General features: G+C 39.2%; 1 protein-coding gene and 1 long non-coding RNA gene across 4 annotated transcripts; one reads left to right on the forward strand and one right to left on the reverse strand.

Annotated features, from left to right (window-relative positions):
• Positions 1 to 1910: 1910 nt before the first annotated feature.
• Positions 1911 to 5646, reverse strand: LOC119540162. Its single transcript, XR_005218045.1, has 2 exons — positions 5105 to 5646; positions 1911 to 2536 (listed from the first exon to the last, which is right to left on the reverse strand). It is a non-coding gene; the product is annotated as an uncharacterized LOC119540162 (long non-coding RNA).
• A 1088-nt stretch (positions 5647 to 6734) lies between these two features.
• FAM162B (family with sequence similarity 162 member B) lies at positions 6735 to 17941 on the forward strand. 3 transcript variants are annotated; one of them, XM_037844443.1, is made up of 4 exons: positions 6735 to 6892; positions 7406 to 7517; positions 10508 to 10616; positions 17762 to 17941. In XM_037844443.1, exons 1-4 carry the CDS (start codon positions 6820 to 6822, stop codon positions 17858 to 17860), a joined length of 393 nt encoding a protein of 130 aa, XP_037700371.1. In that variant the 5' UTR covers positions 6735 to 6819; the 3' UTR covers positions 17861 to 17941. The 3 variants fall into 3 exon arrangements, with proteins under 3 accessions (XP_037700371.1, XP_037700373.1, XP_037700372.1); XM_037844445.1 differs by lacking the exon at positions 6735 to 6892 and adding an exon at positions 6911 to 7259 and having other exon boundaries at positions 7409 to 7517; XM_037844444.1 differs by lacking the exon at positions 6735 to 6892 and adding an exon at positions 6916 to 7259.
• The last annotated feature ends 1532 nt before the right edge of the window (positions 17942 to 19473 follow it).

Raw genomic sequence — 19473 nt, forward strand, 5'->3', positions numbered from 1 at the left:
GTTATAGAGCTTACATTCTGGTGGCAAAAATGGATGATATCGTACATATTGAGAGTGGCGAATACCAAGAAGAAAACAAGGTAATGAAATATAAATGGACTGGGAGAGGTACAGAGGAGAAGGTGGGAGCAGGGTGAGGCTACTTCTGCTAGGATGGAGAGCAATGGCTCTACCAAGACCTGAGAAATGAGGAAGGACATGTAGTAAAAGCAAATGCAAAGGCCCTGAGATGAAAGCAAGCTTGAGAAACTGAAAGAAGACCAGCATGACTGGACTATGGGGGAAAAAGAGAGAGCAGTTGGGGATGAGCTTGGAGGGTAGAAAGGGCCTGGTCCAGAAGGCACCTGTGGTCCTCAGTAAAGAGTTTCAGTTTTTCTCTAAACAAAACATGAAACAATTTGAAGGTTTTACCAGGATTGGGAGATTATCTGACTTAAATTTTTTAAAAAGAGAATAGCCAGACTTACGTGGATCTATCACCAGCTCCAGCTATCAGAATTAGACCAAATGAAGACGTGTTATAGCCTTCCCCAACCCCTATGTAAATAGATGTTTATCAAGGAAGTGCAAGAACATCCAACAAACTTCCAATTTTCTCATGAGGAGATTTTTTGAAGTTCCTAATACCAGAATAATTCCAAAATGCTCCTCATTTTTTTGATGTCCTTTCTTTTGCTAATGTCCTTTCTTTTGCTGATGTCCTGGGCACATGCATAGTCCCTAGTGAGTAATTGTGTCCTCATCTGGATTTGATAATGTTACCTGAAGCACTTGAGACCACTCTGAGCTAAGTCTGCAGGTAACTGTCACTTTAGAACTTTTCTTATGGAGAGATTAGTATGAGATTGGAAAACAAGTTAGTTTAGGTCCCTTCCCTCCCCGCCCCCCCAAGAAAGCACAGAATTTCCTTATGAGAGAGCATCATCCAGCCAGGCTGCGAGCTTCTCAGGCACCCCTGCTTCAGCCCAGCACAGAGTACACAGTAGCTTTCAATTATTTAAAAAAAAAAAAATACCCACCAACCTCACTCAGTCTAAATAATTACTTTAAATCTGTGCTCACTTATAACAGTGTGCCATAAGGAGTAACCAAATTAACTGTAGGACATAGAAACGTAAACCATGCTAATCAAAAACAAATCTTGAAAGAATAATATTGAAAATAGTGTTTACAAACAATTTAAGTGAACCAATGGATTGAAAATAAATAGTACAGAAAGGGTAAATTATTATCACAGGAAAATAATAAGCTGTAGGAGGTGCCAAGATTTTTGTTTGATTGTCTGCTGTAACCTCAGAGCCCAGAACAGTGTCAGGCTCATAGGAGACACTCAATAAATATCTGTTGAATGAATGAATGAATGAATGTGCTGAGCAGGTTAAAAAATAATAATAATAAAGGAATGCAATTGTTTTTCTTCTTCTATTAGAAGTAGCTTAGATATTTTTTGTTCTAATTCTAGTACTAAAGAAAACATCCATCATGCATCTGTAAATAATTTATTTTATGGATACCACTGCCAAATTGTGATAGTTTAATCCCATCTGGAATACATAATAAAATGCAAATTGTTCATTCTCTCATGACATAAGCACCCTATGATTCAACAATCCTAAAGAAGCTTGAACTAAAGTTAGAAAATCAAGTGTACATGAATGACATTTGGTTCTCTCCAAGGAAATAAACTTATTTAGCTAGTTTAATATTCCTTGGTAAACTATTAATAACATGTTGTTTCTCAGAAATGTTTATCTCTAGCTCTCTGGATATTCCCTCTCAGTGCCATGAAGAAAAACAAAATATTAAAAGAATAAAGTCACACATTTGAAAAAATTTTGGAAGAATTTTCTAATAGCATAATGCTGGAACAATCAAATATTATCTATAACAACACACTCAAGTAGAATTCATTCAGTTCAACTCCTTCAGTATTTATTTGGAGGCAGCTATGTGCTAGGCTTGCTGATAGACATTAGAGATACAAGGTTGAAAGAGACATACTTTGTTCTCAAGTATCAGTTTTTCATAAATTATTCCTGATGGAGGATTTCTATTTTTGAAGATTCACATGCATTTATTTAACAAACTGTTGTTGGGAAGTGACGCAGAACTTAAGAAACAGAATAACAGTAGCAGCAAAGATGGGAGCAGGGGACTCAGAGCCTAGTTGGCAAAGAGTGCCTCCGCTTGTTTCACATCACATTTATTAGCTTCATTTTATCCCAGGAAATAGAGGAGTTGCTAACAGGCTGGAGAAGGCAAGATAGGGAAGTTAGCAAAATAGGGAGTCAGGGACAGGCCATTCGAGACTTGCATGCTTCTTGCATAAACAATGCAGGTGCAGCCCTGGACAGTGTTACATCCGGGCAGAACTTGGTGTTCCAATGTCCGCACCCTTGAGTAGGTCAAGGACACATTCCAAGCTCAGGCCATTTTCCCACATTTCCCCCTTTTTGTTTTTGTATAGAGAAGAAAACTGAGCGAGCTCTTTCCTTTTGCATTAGTTCGTAGACGGTTTTTCTTGTGCATCTGAGGACTAAGCATAAACAAATTAATATAATGCAGATAACAAATAACCCCCCGCAAACCCACCAACTAAGCTCTTAACCCAATTTATAGGGATAAGGGTTTCAATTTCATCAGCAATGCCTGCAAATGTTTCTGATGAGGACAAAACTTGCAGATTTGCTTGTTGCATTGCAAGCACATCAGCTTGTAACTGATTAACATCAATACTGAGATTTTTCTTATGTCTTAACAGGTGGCCTTTCACTGATTGCCACGATGTGGCTGTTTGATTGTAAGTGTGGGGAGTGATACAAAAACTAGATGTATTCCAATCACATTTTAAATGCAGCTGCATTCGTATATTCTGGACTTCCTCTCCCATCAATAACACAGCATTTTCTAAATCCATCAGGTGATTATTTACTTCTTTGTCTATTCTCAACTGTTCTCCCCATGCCTGACTGGTGTTCTTATGCCATTGTTGTACAAATTCTGTTGTCTGAATACTCTGATGCAAGGCAGTCCTTGCCACCGCTGCTACTGTAGTTATTGCAATAATGCCTAAAATCTGCGCAATTAGCATGCCAATAAAGTGCTTGGTACGTTTGGTTATTTTTTGAAAAATAGTAAGCAGGATATGCATGTCCGGAGAAGACTCCCACGGTCTTGACTGAGATACCGGCAGCCATATGCCTTTTCTCCGACGTAGTACAAGAACCGTAATATTATCACGATTCAAAGTGGAATTCAAACAAGTACATAAGTGGCAGCTTTTATTAGCTGTGCAAACTACCTCCTGACTGGACATATTAATTGATAAATTACCAACCCAAAAGACATATGGGTCATGAACACAAACTTGTATGGTAAAATTGAGGAAAGACATGAATTCTAACTAATGATTTGTGTGGTGGTGATGAGTGCCATTCCATAACTTAACTTGCTCCAAGCTCAAGGGAATTTTCCAAATGGTATCTTGAGGGGGGCCCACACCTAGCATGGGCCATGGTGGGACCATGCCTGTACCATGCCAAATAAGGGGATGCGGTGAATTAGTAACAATACTAGCATGATTATATTGGCTGATATGCCATTTTAGTTTCTCACGTGCTGAGGAGGACTCATTTGTACCACTGCAATTCTGAACTGCATTCCCCTTAGGGGATCAGTCAGTGACCACTCCATAGGAATCATTCAACAGTAGTAAACTATCAGTCCCTCGACATTTTTCCCAATAAATTCTATCTAAAGCTGGGTTGATAGTAAAACAGCAGGAGTATATTTTGTGAATTATTAGGCACATACATACAACATTGAATATTAATTACTGCTTTAGGTGGTGGTTAGAATATTTAATGCTATTTTGTTTTACAAAACCATCTTTTTTTCTTTAAGTTGTGAGGTTTTATTGTTAAGCAGTTATTACTAGTTTTTACCGTTTTTTAACTTTGACCACAGAAGTAGTTTCCACAAACCTTTTACAGCGTTCTGTATTTATTTTTTAACTTTAACTACACAAATAAATTTCTCACTTCACAAACCTTTTGCAACCTCCTGTATTCATTTAGGTTTCATCCTACATTCTTAAACAATCAGTCATTTAGAACAAAGCTATTTACTTTTTCCTTTTAATTAGAAAAACATTCTTTATACCTTTTATACAACATGCTATTACCATTAAAATCAAACTTGTTAGAATGATGCTAAATATTTAAAATACTTCAGTTAGTGCATTTTGAAACAGTAATAAACAGTCTTTTGGCAGGGATTAATGGACTGTATAGGTGTTACATTGCTCCATTACAGGACGCCGAGAATTGTTAGCAATAGGAATTTGTTTTTTGTGTTACTCATCCTGCAAAGGTGGAGGAGGTGGAGGTGGCCAATCTTTCTCCTTCTTAATTACATCCTTTTTTTGTCAGACTCCTCAGGGGAAGCCCTGGGCTGAATGGATGATTGAAGGGGACATAGGGCAGTGCAAACTAGCCCCCAGGTCATTAAGGTTGAGACCAATATTTTGCTTCCTAATTCATGTTTCTTCTTAAGGACGTAGCTGACTAGTTCCCAAAATTCCAAATCTAAAGTGCCTTGTTGAATAGAAGATAACTGGGGGGTTTTTGTTCCCGGTACAGGCTGGGGAGGAGGAGGAGGCGGTGGAAGCTCCTCAAATTGAAACGGGGGAGCAGAGGGCGACAGAGACAGTGGCTTAAGGGAGAGAGGATCCTCACCCTCTGGGTCCGCCGGGTCATCATCATCATTCTCCTCCTCATCCTCTGTCTGGAGGGGCTCCAAAACTGACTTAATCGAGGTCCAAGTGGACCAAATAGTGACTGGCAAAGGGACTCCCTGTATATGCAATTTCTTCAACTCTACCCACCTTATCCCAATCACTAGATTCCAGGGAGCCAAGAGAAGGAAATCAAGAGCAATACTTTTCTGCAATTTGCAAGAGCTCTAGAATATGAGATTCACTTGCCTTAGCACCGCCAGCTTTCAAGAGCTGACAGAGGAGACAGACATAAGGTCGATACTTAGTCATGCTGTCTCCGTTTCCCATGGTAACCCTGCTTTACAAAATGCTCAGGGGTGTCCTTACCTTTGAGGACGTAGAAGGCCTTCAAGTTCCACCCGAGGTCCTGCGCAGATATTGTAACCACAAATTCTCTTGCCGCGAGCCTTCTCCCAGACTATCCGCCCCATGTTGGACACCACTTGTTGTCCCGAGGCGACGCCGAACTTAAGAAACAGTGTAACAGTTGCAGCAAAGATGGGAACAGGGGACTCAGAGCCTAGTTGTAAAGAGTGCTTCCGCTTGTTTTACATCACATTTATTAGCTTCATTTTATCACAGGAAATAGAGGAGTTGCTAACAGGCCGGAGAAGGCAAGATAGGGAAGTTAGCAAGATAGAAAGTCAGGGACAGGCCATTCGAGACTTGCATGCTTCTTGCATAAACAATGCGGGTGCTGCCCTGGACAGTGTTCCGTCCAGGCAGAACTTGGTGTTCCAATGTCCGCACCCTTGAGTTTGCCAAGGACGCATTCCAAGCTCAGGCCATTTTCCCACAACAAACACTTATTCAATATCTACAAAGTGCCCATTTTTCAGCTACATCCTGGGGATATCATGGTGAATACTGGGGAATAATCCTTGCCTTCAGAGAGCTCACAGCCTCCTGAGCTCCCTACAGGAAATTTCATGAGTCAAAATATCCTTGTATTTTGGGACTAAACAGAATGTGACAGGAAAGAAATCATAGCATCGTTTGGAGTGTTATTTTATGCCAGGTGCATTTAGAGGGTCCCTAACAATCCTTTCTAAAATAGCTTTCCCACTCCACCCCTTCTTATGCTGTTTTACTTTTCTTCATCCACTAATTACTACCTGATGTGGTCCCTGCTCTGTCCCCAGCTTCCAGAAGCATCTGGCATGTTGTGGGTTTTCATAAGTAGTCATTGCATGAATGAGTCTGAAAGAATGGAATTTTTGTTTTAGAAATGAGACCAAGGCTGAAAGCATAAATGACTTGCTTGTGCTTGCACAACTCTTAAGTCACAAATCCAGGATTTCAAACCAGGTGTGACTACAAAGTCCATGCTCTTCCCACAATCACTCCTCTAAATGCCTGTTTCTTTACAGGAGCATTCAACTGTTCTCTTATGCCCAACACCTCCATGTGAAAGACACTCAGTTCAGAAAGAGAAGTGCCTGTCTTCACAAGCCTGACAGTCTAGTAAGGAAGAAAACAAATATCTGGAAATCCAGCTAATAGTGTGAGGCATCTTCCAGGTATAGAAGGAACTTCAGAGGCAGTAAATAGGAGAGGAGGGTGGGGTAGGCATTGAATAGGAATAAGTAAATTCCTTCATATTCAATGGTTTTCTTGCAACCTTTCTCTCCAACCATTGTGTCTGAGTCCCTGTCCCCATTTAGATGGCACAGAATTGAAGATTCTCACTCCTGTTACCAGAGGTGGGATGGTGGAAGATGGAAGAAGAAAGCACAATTTTGAAGGGAGTTCAAAGAGTTCGTGAGTTTACTGAGAAATGGGAAGGTGGGAAAAAAACAGTTGTGAGAAATGCGGCTGTTCTGCCAAGAAAAGAGGAAAAGGGTATGGGGGGAGCGGGGCGGTGAGAAGCTAACTTCAAAAAAATCTTATGGGAAAATCAGAAGTTTGTTGAATGTGTTTACATTTATTTGGTAAATATTTGAACTCTCCTGCACTCGAAAGACTGTTGGATCTTCCTGGTGGAGAGGGTTTAGATTTATTCTCCAGGGCACCAAATATTAGAACCAAAGCGTTAAAGCCTAATGGAAATAAAGCTGCAGCGAGCTGTCCCAGTAGATGATGAGCTTCCGCGTCCTGGAGCTTTCAAGCAGACAGGTGCTCCCTCAGCCGAGGGCTCCGCGCCCTGGTCCAGGGTCTCCGGTGGGGGCCGGAGCCGCGTGTGTGCGCCGGAAGCTCCAGCTTTGCGTCCTGGGCTCCCATGGGAGGGCGCGGGGACCGGGCGGGGCGCGCGAGGGCGCGGACAGTGCTCGGGCTCTCCCAGCAAGGGCGGGCGCTGGAAAAGAACCCAGCATGCTCGCCGCTGTCGGGAGCCTCCTGCATCTCCGCCTGGGGCTCGCGTTTCGCTGCGCGCCCGGAACACCTTTAGAAGTCGCGCGCCGGCGGTTCGCGGCTTCTCCAGTCTGGAGCCTCCCCCGCTACTCCAGCGATGGGGCCTCTAGCGGCCGTGGTCCCGCAGGTCCCGGTGAGCGCGCGCGGAGGGGCTGCTCGTGCAGCGGGAGGGAGGGGAGCGCGGAACCGCTAGCCAGGGGCCGGGGATCCGGGAGTGAGCGCGCGCTGAGACGGGATGAGGTCGGTGCCTTCCTTCGACCATCCCCGTCGCTCTCGTAGCAGGAAAGGTTCACAGGGTGCCCGCCGAGCACAGGCCTTCGCAATTCGACAAGAAAATCCTGCTGTGGACTGGGCGTTTCAAATCGATGGAGGAGATCCCGCCTCGGGTCCCGTAAGTGTGACTGGTGCCGCGACCCGGGTTTCCCGCCGGGGGAGGGTCGGATCCCGGCCGCTAGGGGTGCGGGACCACCCACCAGGAGAGAAGGTGGGCGCAAAAGCCACACAGTTCTTCCCAGCAACACCCATCACCTTAATGATTTAATTTGCGGCTCCTAGCGCTGCTAAATGTCCCAACTTCCTTGACCGGACAGTAGGCAGCCAAGGTTACAGGGAGATTTTGACCTTGGGCAAAAACCCAGACGCTCAGTGGGCCCTTCCACCGTCGCCCAGATACCGGTCCCCAGCGAGCTCCGGGTGGCGAGGCGTGGAGGGGCAGCCTTAGGCCAATCAGCAGGTACTGGCCAAGCGTACAGCCGCCGTCCTGGTTGGGGCCCCAGAGAGGGAGCTGGGCAAGGGCCCAGGGGCGGCTCCCTGCTTCACCCGGCGAGTCCCCAGTCGTGGCTCATGGCCCGTGGCTCGTGGGGCAGCTGAACAGTCTCCTGGGAAGAAGGTGGAGACGTCCCACGGACGCTGTTCTGCAGCCCTCAAGCCCCACGTTTACTCCGAGTGGGACTTGCAAGAGCGTAGCGTCGCTGGCCTCTTCGCCAGCCTTATCCCACCCAGATGGAGGTTGGCTCAGAGATAAAACTGGAACCAATAATTTAACCTCCAGGAAGTAATTGTAACCTGTAAAATCATCCTTCTACAGTTCCAATTTATATCAAGCCCCAAAACCTTCTCAACACGAGAGAGACAAGGAGAGAGAGAGAGAGAGAGAGAGAGAGAGAGAGAGAGAGAGAGAGAGAGGGAAACTAGAACCATCATGTGAAATAAGGTCTTCTGACATTGTTTATCCTCTTTAGACAGGATAATGGAAACCGGACCTACCTCTCATTCTGCACGTATTGCCTGCAGTTTAACTGTTTATTAGTTTGCCAATTAACAAGAACACTCAAATAAATGGCAAGGAACATGTGTTGGAAGATATTCACTCAATGAATTCTCAAACATTTTAATTCATTTCTTGGTTCAAGTCACTTAATGAGGAATGGCTTATGCCATGAAATTTGAACTCTACACTCAGCATTTATTCAATCACAAGAACATTTTCTAAAATTATAAAACAAATTTTATGTGCTTTGTGACCTACAGACTCCAAACTATGAACTTAGCCCAAAGCAGAAACAAGCCTTAGAAAAGCCTTTACCATTACAAGCCCTGGTTATCAAATTTTAATTAATGCCTGAGAATTTAATACTTTCAATGCAAGATGAAGAAGAATACTTACGCAAAACAGAAAACAAACACCACCCTCAACTTTTTTTTTTTTTTTTTTTTTTTGGATTTTGATGTCTAGTGCTATACCAAAATCAAAAATGTAAAGAATCAGCATTACTGTAAATTGTATCATTCTCAGAGACACTATGCCAAGTATTGCATTAATATGTCTGTATGTGTGTGTGCAGAGACCCCTTTTACAAAAACAATTTTAATTTCCCCAGGATCACAGTCAAAAGAAGTGTTATAAACAGTTATGAACATTTAACTATGAACAATATTGCTATAAAAAATGGTGGTTTTGAATTGGAAACATGAAAGTATTTGAATATTTTTCATTTTATTATTTTCCACAGTCTTTTTCTGTAAATGTTGCTATTTAGGAGGGATATTCCTGCTAAGGTAAGTATTAGAATTACAATATAAACAGCTTTCACGTTGTATGCTCTTAATGGGCATATAATTAATGAATGATATATAATTTTTGTACCACACTTTAATGATGTTTAATAATAGCTGTAATTTGTCTTGTTTTTTCAGTGTTAAACTAATTTTGGTATAACAGATCACAAAGCCAGACGGATGGGTAAAAGAAGATCCGATCTTTTAGGTTCCATTTAAAACAGAACTCAGCAACAAAAATAATCTAATAATGTCTCCATATTCACAAATTGAATCTGTTTTCACCTAACTGCTTGAAACATATGTCATTCTGCCTAATATCTAAGGAAAACAGGCTACATATTCATTTTCTGTGCTCTTTCAGCTAGTGGGAAAAGTTGAAGCATTTCATTTTTAAGAGAAATTGCAACTTGTCTTTCTTGAATATTTTTTATGTAATTATGCACCATGTATATTTGACATTAGATAAAGAATGACACTGAATACATTCTCAAGAATAAGGCATAATTAAAAATAATTATGCATATTTATAAACACTTTATATTGTTGCAAATTGTCAAAGTGTATTTCAAAATAAAAGCCCACCCAAGATTACTTTTGTAATAATACTTTATAAGTAGTATTGTTGATGTTGGACAACTTGCATATAATTTTATTAATAAATAATGCTGCCCAATACTAGATACTAATTGCTCAAAATATAACTACTAGCATATCAAATTTCAGAATAATGACAACAAGAAAATGTGGGGTATTTTTTTGTTTTTCTTTGACAGATTATTGTGATTTTGAGCACTTCTGAAGACTTTGTGTGAAATCATGAAGGGATTTTCTCTAGCAGTCGTTCTCACAAAATGTATGATAGTCTTTTTAACTGAGATAGGAGGGGAGAGAGGAAGAAGAGATTGGTAGGACAGTGAGAAAAACAGTGATGAAAATGATTTAAAAAAAAGTCTGTTCAAAACTGGAAACAGAGATTAATAGAGCAACTGACTATGTCATAAATTTACACATGCTTTAACCCACTTTATCCCAGTCCATGAAGAGACAACAGAGAATCACATTAGCCATGATCCCTAGTAGTTATATTTTGAGCAATACACTATACTGTGGTTTCATAATGGCTAACACCAGTTAAAATCTGAGTAAATACCTGTTAATTGGAATTGGTAAGGTAATGTGCTAGTGTTTGGAAGTCTCTCACATCTGCAGTTTGCATTCGGGGAAATTTGTAGAACATTTATATAACAGATCATTATTATCATGCCTGCCAGAAAATCATATTACTTTAATAAAATTAACAAAATACGTATCTTGGTTTAGGCCAGAAATGATAGATGCTGCAAGAAACAAAGCTCGAGTAAAAGCTTGTTACATAATGATTGGACTCACAATTATTGCCTGCTTTGCTGTGATTGCGTCAGCTAAACGGGTAAGTACCTCTTTAAAATAAAATAGACTTGTGAATTCTAAGAAATATCATGGGCTTTGTTTTGAATTCAAGGAATATTGCTGTTCTTTTGATCTAAGAACAATTTAGTCACTGAGACCCAGAGTCACCCATATGTATCTATGGTACTAGAAACAGGGTTATTCATGGAAATTTGAGTCAACAAATTAACTATATGGCCAAGAGAAACAAAAGCTTGTTCCCACTTATAAACAAAAACAGGGTAGTTTACAGTTTGGTTAAAATCTGCCCAAGAAGGAAAACTTTGTTGGGTGAAAGTTACCCAGCCCAGACTTCTCTTTAAATCCTGAACTGGTTAGCTGTTGCATAGAATCATGAAATGCAAAAGTTGGAAGGGATCACAGAGGCCATTGGTTTGTCTTATATTATGTATGAGCCCTTTCTCTGCCATCCCCATTGTATGGCCTCTGTTTTAACATCTCCAAAAAAAGAGTAAGAGCTGATGACTCTCTAATTCTGTTTTCTGCTCCCAAACCTTCTATCTGCTGGTCACTTTTTGCCACAAAAATCAGTCCCAGAAAAATCAGGAGACATCATACACACCCCTATGAGTCTTTCCTTCTCCAGTCTTAACTTCTCTGTCTTTGACAACTTCTGTTTCAGAGCTCTCCTCTGGACATACTCCAGATTACCAGTATCCCTCTTCATTATGTCATCTACAATATTCTTGGATATGAACACTGTGTTTTAGAAGTATGGCCGCATTTGGAACTAGATTTTTGACAGCGACATCACACAGAATAGTTTGCTTGCATCCATATATCCTCACTCTCTGGACACGTTTAGCTAATTACCATTCAACCCAGTCCTGTGATTCTGCCCCCCTTATTCCTCAAGGGGTATCTGAGCTCAGTAACTTCACACAGGTCTAGGACCTCTAAGCTTACTAGTTCGTATTAACACCCATTTATTCCTGTTAGCTTGGAAAAGAACCTATGCTTGGAAACTAGTGTCATCAAATGGGGAATTTCTTAAATATTACTGCACTGAACCCTCAAACATCAAAATAAATACATCTGATCATCTTTTACTTTTAACCTACCCTAGATAACCAACTCACCAAGTTGATGATTCCTCACTTTGTAAGAATATTTTAATGGTTAGTATATTACTTCTTCCACAGTTGAAGAGACAAACACTAATTAGATATGACTTTGTTGTTAATAGCAAGATTTTTCTGTGTTAAGCTGAGTTGAGTTCCATGTATGGTATCAGCTATAATTCTGTTTCCTTTTCTCCAAAATTCTAACAGCAGACACACTGATTTCCAATCATTAATATTCTAAATATTTTTGAGCACCTGCCGTATGCCAGACACTATGCTTGTGGCTAGGATACAGTGACCAAAAAAAAGACAGGTTGGAGCTTATTTTCTACTGGGGATAAATGGAGTGATCAATAGGAGTTAAAAGTGCAATTAAGGAAATGAACATGATAAAATAGTGAGTACCTGGGAGAGGTCACTTTAAATGGGGTGTTCAGGGAAGCGCTCTCTGGGGAAGATGGGAATAAACGGGTCATAGACCAGGGGAAGGAAGGAGCAGCATATGCAAAGCCGAGAATGAGAAAGGGTTTGGGATGTTAAGAAACAGAAAAGAGCTAGTGTCAATGAAGCAGAATGAGCAAAGAGGAGATGGTATGAGACAGGGAGGATCCAGACAGTATCAGACTTTATAAGACATTGCAAAGAGTTTGGATTTCCTTTTAAACATGTTGGGGACCCAATGGAGAGTTTTAAGCAAGGGAATGATAAGGTTTTTAAATGTTCACTTTGCTGCTTATTCAACAACCAGTTAGAAAAGAGAAAAAGAGAACAGAAATACGAACCACTTAAAACAGCAACAGCAGAAAAAGATGATACCTAAGAATAAACTTCAAAATCGTGGAAAATCTTTTTGAAGGAAACTTGTAAACATTTCCAGTGTCTACAAGAGAAGACATGACCCAAGAAATCCCATAATCTAGATGGGAAGACTCAGTATCTTAAAGATGGCAGTCTTCTCTAAATGTATAAATTTGACATGATTCCAATAAAAATAGCAGTGGGGTTTGTTTTGGAAGTAGATAAACTGAATCTAAAATTCATGTAGAAAACTAAGCAAGATTCACAAGTAAATACTAAAAATGTATAGTATTGAAGGAGGACTAGCGCCAAAGGATATTAAAAAAGCAATGATAGTTTACACTGCAGAATTGGCACAAGAATAGATAGCTTATTCGGATCATATAAATAGCCCCATTAAATGGGTATTTTCTGTATGAAATATTGGCTTTGTCTTTTTTTTTTTTATCATCATTTTATTGAGATATATTCACATACCACGCAGTCATACAAAACAAATCGTACTTTCGATTGTTTACAGTACCATTACATAGTTGTACATTCATCACCTAAATCAATCCCTGACACCTTCATTAGCACACACACAAAAATAACAAGAATAATAATTAGAGTGAAAAAGAGCAATTGAAGTAAAAAAGAACACTGGGTACCTTTGTCTGTTTGTTTGTTTCCTTCCCCTATTTTTCTACTCATCCATCCATAAACTAGACAAAGTGGAGTGTGGTCCTTATGGCTTTCCCAATCCCATTGTCACCCCTCATAAGCTACATTTTTATACAACTGTCTTCGAGATTCATGGGTTCTGGGTTGTAGTTTGATAGTTTCAGGTATCCACCACAAGCTACCCCAATTCTTTAGAACCTAAAAAGGGTTGTCTAAAGTGTGCGTAAGAGTGCCCACCAGAGTGACCTCTCGGCTCGTTTTGGAATCTCTCTGCCACTGAAGCTTATTTCATTTCCTTTCACATCCCCCTTTTGGTCAAGAAGATGTTCTCCGTCCCACGATGCCGGGTCTACATTCCTCCCCGGGAGTCATATTCTACGTTGCCAGGGAGTTGGCTTTGTCTTTAAGATAAGTTCATCAACAAATAATATTGAAACATCCCAAAAATACTTCTTACGTAGAAATACATTGCTGTTAGATATAAGATTTGAACAGTAAATGTGAAGCCATCAACTCACCAGATAAAAATATGAGGGAACTCTTTTTCATAATTTTGGAGTTCAGAACACATTTCTAAGTATGGCAAAATCCAGAATCTGTACAAGAAAAGATTGATAAATTCAACTACAGAAAAATTTTTTTAATCCTGCATGGCAAAAAAAAAAGAGAAAAAAATACCACAAATAAAGCAAAATAAAAATGAGAAACTGGGAAAAATACAAAACATGTCACATACCAAGAGCTACTTTCCTCAAACTATCAGAAGCTCTACCAAGCCTATAACAAACCCAAAGAAAAATGGGCAACCAATACAGAGGCAGAGCTTGCAGAAAATAAAATACAGATGCCTCTTAAGCACAGGGAAGGGAGCCCAGTGCTTGGACTATTTTGTGCCTTTCATCTCCTCGGACCTCACACCTCTACAATCCTTGGTTATGATCTTTCTTTCTACTTCACTGAGAAAACTGAAGCAGTCAAAACAGTTTCCACTCTCACCGCACATAAAGCCATATACTTTGCCTTTCTGCCTGTTATAAGTTATCCTTACTCCAATCTAAAGGTTATCTTTCTAATTGTGCATGAGATCCCATCCCATTTTGTCTTCTCAAGGACTTCATTCCAGCAATTCTCAGGTTTCCCTTATCATCATTAATTTTTCCTTTTCTACTATACCATTTCTACCAAACAGAAAAGTGAAAACAAAATTCTCTTGGTCCAGCTACTGTGCCATTTCTCTGTGGCAAGCCTTTTCAGTAGGCTTATCTACACATACTGTCTTCTCCTTCCCTCCTGCCATTCTCTTTTCTACCCTCCACCGAACTGCTCTCATCAAGATCACCAAGGATAACCAAGCTTCTCACCTTTGTTGTCCTAGCATTTGACCCAATTGATCTCCCCTCTTTTTTCTTTAATTCACAATAAACATTTTACTTTCCCTAAAGTTTTATGTGTAAATGATATAAAACCTTTTTCTCACAAAAAAAGACTAACAAGAATATTTTCATATAAGAACACTATAATTTATGTAAATAAAATTTATAAAAATAAAATAAACAATGCTTTATTGCCAAAAAAACTTGCAGTTTTGATATTTGGTTATAATGGTTGTCATAACTGAAAAATATGCCATGCACTGATATGTAGATCCAGTAGAAGAATTACATCATTAGCTGTGCTTATTAAATCACAGTAATCATTTTTAATCTCACCTACCAATTATGCAAAGGCTTTTGTTGAAATTCATCCAGTACTTTCTACCACCCCTGATGTCCATATTATTTATTCTTCCACAATAATTGGAAGGTGCTACAGTTTTATATAGATTCAAAACCCAAAACCCACAGAAGCTGTATGGAGACTCTTTTGAAGTTTAGAAAATTATGTATGTAAGTATTTAAAGATACATGTCATTTGGGGGCAAAAAAACACAAACAAAAGGAAACATTTCATTCATCCATATTAACAGTACTGAAAATATCACAGGTCCTTCAGGATGCCTTCGTTTCTTGCAAACAGAGAGCTCTATTCATCAATTCCTTTATTAAATATTAGCAGAATTTTTTTCCTTTGGAAGGTTAAATGTTCTAAAATTTTGTTCTTTTACCGCAGTGGATACTGTGGTTCCCACCACAGGGGAACACTCCACTTCGGTGATCACTAATTGAGACTCATTTTGGCACTGTTTTCTGGTGTTGGAATCTAATAGAACTCCACATTTTGGCACAACACTTGACAGTTCTGCTTGGTTAGCAGATGTCTTCTACTGAATCAGTATATTCCTGCCCTCAGTTGCTAGTCAGTGTAGATCACCCATCTATAGAAATCTGGTACATGAGTAACAAGCCCCTCCCTTCTCCAAGTAGGAAAGGAATATTTTGGTACATAAGGAAGCAATTTGCTATAAAATGATATATAAAAATAAATCATTGTACTAGACTAACATGACATTTTCACTTACGTTTTGTTGGAGAATGTAAATTATCCATTGTATTAACATGAGAGTCCTCAGAAGTTTTGTGTAATGAGAGCATTGGGAAGCAAAATTTTTTTTCTTTTCTTCACTTGACTTCCAGGGTACCACACACCATAGTTTTTCTGCTGTCCACTCTTTCTGAGTCTCCTCCTCTTTTCTGGACTCTTAATGTTGGAATATCCCCATGGTTCAGTCCTTTATCATCTTCTCTATCTATCCTTGCTCCCTTGGGTATCTCATTAATTCTTATGGCTTTCAGTATTCTCTATTCCACTGATTCTTATATTTTTATTTCAGCCAAGACATCTCAGCTGAACTTCAAACTCTTGTAGCCAGCTAGTTTCTTGACATATCTCCTCTTGAATGTCTAAAGGACATCTCAAATCTACCATATCCAAAATTGATTCTTCCACAAAAATAACCCTGAGCCACCTGCCCCTCCCCATTCTTTCTCATCTTCATTTATTTGCACACCATCTTTGCAGCTGCTCATGAATGAGTCAGCATACATCAGCAATCCTGTTGGTCAACTTTCAAAATATATCCCTGTTTCAAATACTTTTCACCACCTCTTCTGATCCTGATCAGAAATACCAACATCTGTTGCCTTTTTTCTTGCACTACCTTCTATTTTTGTCACTGCTGTCCATCTTTTCCTTCCCAAATCCATTTTTCATTTGGTGATCATTAATCTAGACTCATTTTGGCCCTCTTTTCTGGTGTTGGGATGCTGATAAAACTCTACATTTTAGTGGAACACTTGACAGTTCTGCTTGGGGAGCAAACATCTTCTACTGAATCAATACATTCCTGCCCTCAGTTTCTAGTCAGTGTAGATCACCCCTCTATAGAAATCCTGGTACATGAGTTACCTGGTTACTTATGCATGTACCTTAACTAAGTATGTATGTAATGTATGTACCTTAAGTAGGATTGTGGCTGATGGTTGTGGAGAAAAGGTCACCAATATCTGGGGGAGGTATAAAGGATAAAACTTTGTGGTGAATTCAACATGGGAGCAGGAGAGAGAGAGAGAAAAAAAAACGAATGAAGTTTGAAAGCCTGGCTTTTGACTTGAGCAACTGGGTGAATGACATTGCCATTTATTGAGATATGTAAGGCTGAGAAAGGAACTGGTAGGAGTGGGGGCAAAATATATCAAAGATGAGATGCATATTAGATATCCATCAATGTCTATTAAATTTGCATTTATCCTGGTAAGGACTTCATGTGCTCTTCAGTCTGAGGACTCATGTCTTTCCTCAGTTCTTAAAAGTCTAAGCTGTCATAATTTCAAATATGTCCTCCTCCCCATTCTATCTATTCTCTCCTCTTATTATGAACTTGCGTTGGAACTTCTAATTCTATTTTTTTTTTTTTTTGTCACTTTATCTCTCTGTGCTGCATTTGGATCATATTCTCAGATCTATTTTCAAGCTAGAATTCTGATCTCTTAATGATTGAATATGCTGATATTCCTGCTGAATATCTGTTCTTTTACAGGCAAACTTTCCTTCTGATAAATGGCTAATTTCCTTGCCAGAGCCTCAGACTGGTGAGAGGAGTTTTAGTCATTTTATAGGAGGACCTTCTCCTGATTGCTCCAGCTTTCTATAGGTAGCTCCGTTCCATGTCCATGATCTGGATCCTAGTTCTCTTCTGTGCAGGGATTCAGCTCTCAGCCCACATTCTTGAAAGCCTATATATTTTCCCCAGTGCCCCATGACTGAAACCAGTTCCTTCCATCCTGGCTTCAGTCTCTTTCATTCCCTGTCAATTCATGAATCTGAGTTCCTTTCACTTCTGGCATCTGGGGATTTCAGCTTCTTGATTTTGGGCTTAAGTATTTGAAAACATTTTTGTTGTATTTTATTCGGCAAATATGTCTGTATGTCAGTAAGGGCTGGGGGCGAATTTCTGACTTCAGCTATCCTGCTGACTGGAAGTCTAGCAACTTAAATGATTTTTTACATTTCAAAGGGCTATTTTTCTTGGATACTATTTTTGACAGATGTTTTAAGTTACCTTTCTCTCTTCTTTTCCACAAAGTCTCTTTATGTATATACATTCTTTAAGAGAGTCAGTGCTTTGCTTTGTTTTCGTTTTTTGTTTTTTTGCTTTTTGCAGGCTGTAGAACGACATGAATCTTTAACCAGTTGGAACCTGGCAAAGAAAGCTAAATGGCGCGAAGAAGCTGCATTGGCTGCACAGGCTAAGGCTAAATAATACGCTAAGTAACAAAATGTTTACCTGACTGTCATCACCATTATCAGTAACAATAAAAGATAAGTAAAACAGAATATTTAACAGAATATTTGCCATGGTTTTATTTTGGTGACAAGAAACACAAGGTCTTTTTTTTTTTTTTTAAGTTTTTATTGACGTATAAGTACATTCAGAAAAGTTTATGTAGCTTATTCTGACTTTTTTATCACCATAGATTAGTTTTGCTTGTTTTGAACTTTATATAAATGAAATCACACAGTATGCATTTATGTGAGTGAATGTTTTTGTCCAATATTATGTATGTGAGATTCATCCACAAATTGCGTAAGAGTAATTCATAGGTTTTCATTGTTATATAGTATTCCATTGTATGACTATGCCACAATTTATCTGTATATTTGGTCAAGTTTTTGGCCATTACAGATAATGGTAAAATAAACATGTTGTACATGTCATTAATATGGGGTTCAACCAAACCACTAAGGTCTGTTTCAACACAAAACTAATTTCCCACTGAAGTCCTAATGTCTTTGGTAACTGAAGAGTCCCTCTGGTTATAATTTCAATAGTTCCCAGCCAGGTGAAACAGGTTTTAAAAATATTACAAATTAAGAAATATTAATTCCAAAGTCTGTTACAAAAATTACTAAAATGATAAACTACTAAAGCAGTACTTGTAAAAGCAATAAAGACAAAAACATGATAGAGAAAAAGTTTCATAGTGTCAATGGTTTTCAAACTTGTTTGAGTAACCCCTAAAACAGGCTTTTTAAATTATAGACCTCCTCACACACTTTTAATTTGGCATCTATAACTTTCAAAATCATAAATGTAAGTAGTTGAAAAGATGCAATTTCCATTGTACTATATATTGTATGTACTTTAAGTATATGTTTCTTCATAACCTTAAAGCTACATATTTAACTCATTCAAATTGGGGGAAGTTCTGCCATATAATCTAAAGGGCAAAGGTAGTCTTTACTGTTAAACTAATGAGCAAAAGCAAACTTGCACTTACATTATGTTAGAAAAAGTCTGACTTTGAGTTGGAAATTAAAGTGTTAATACACTTAACTGTGACAATAATCTCATTTCTGAATTCTACCACTAAGCTAGACAGAGAAAGCATGAAGCATTGGCTGAGTCTACCCCTGGATATAATAAGGCACTGCCCCTTTAGCATTTTTCACTGTGGCTCCTTTTGCTTTGCCCTCATGGAACTCCTCCTCAGGGGCTATACGCTCTTGTATAATCCATTTGTTACTCAGAAAGTTTTTGCACCTCAGGTCAAAGTACGAGTGAAATTCAGAATGAGTGAGAAGTACTCCTTTTTCTTTTTTCTTTTTTTTTTTTGTACAATAGGGCAGGGTTGGTTATGAGGAGAGGTGAGAAAGGAGAACCAGCAGACCACAGAGATATTCTCAGAAAGATCAGTTTTAGGAAAGGGTATATAAGGAGTTTAAAGATGTAGAAATCAATTATCTTATTCCACTTTGCATACTCCATTGAAAGTCTTATGTACATCCTGGAATATTCCAAAAACACCAAAGAAAATATCTATGAGGATGATTATGATGACTTCCATTTCTGGTTGTGAGGAAGACTAGAAGTCC

This window comes from Choloepus didactylus, chromosome 7 (genome assembly GCF_015220235.1).
Source record: "Choloepus didactylus isolate mChoDid1 chromosome 7, mChoDid1.pri, whole genome shotgun sequence".
Lineage (NCBI taxonomy): Eukaryota > Metazoa > Chordata > Mammalia > Pilosa > Megalonychidae > Choloepus > Choloepus didactylus.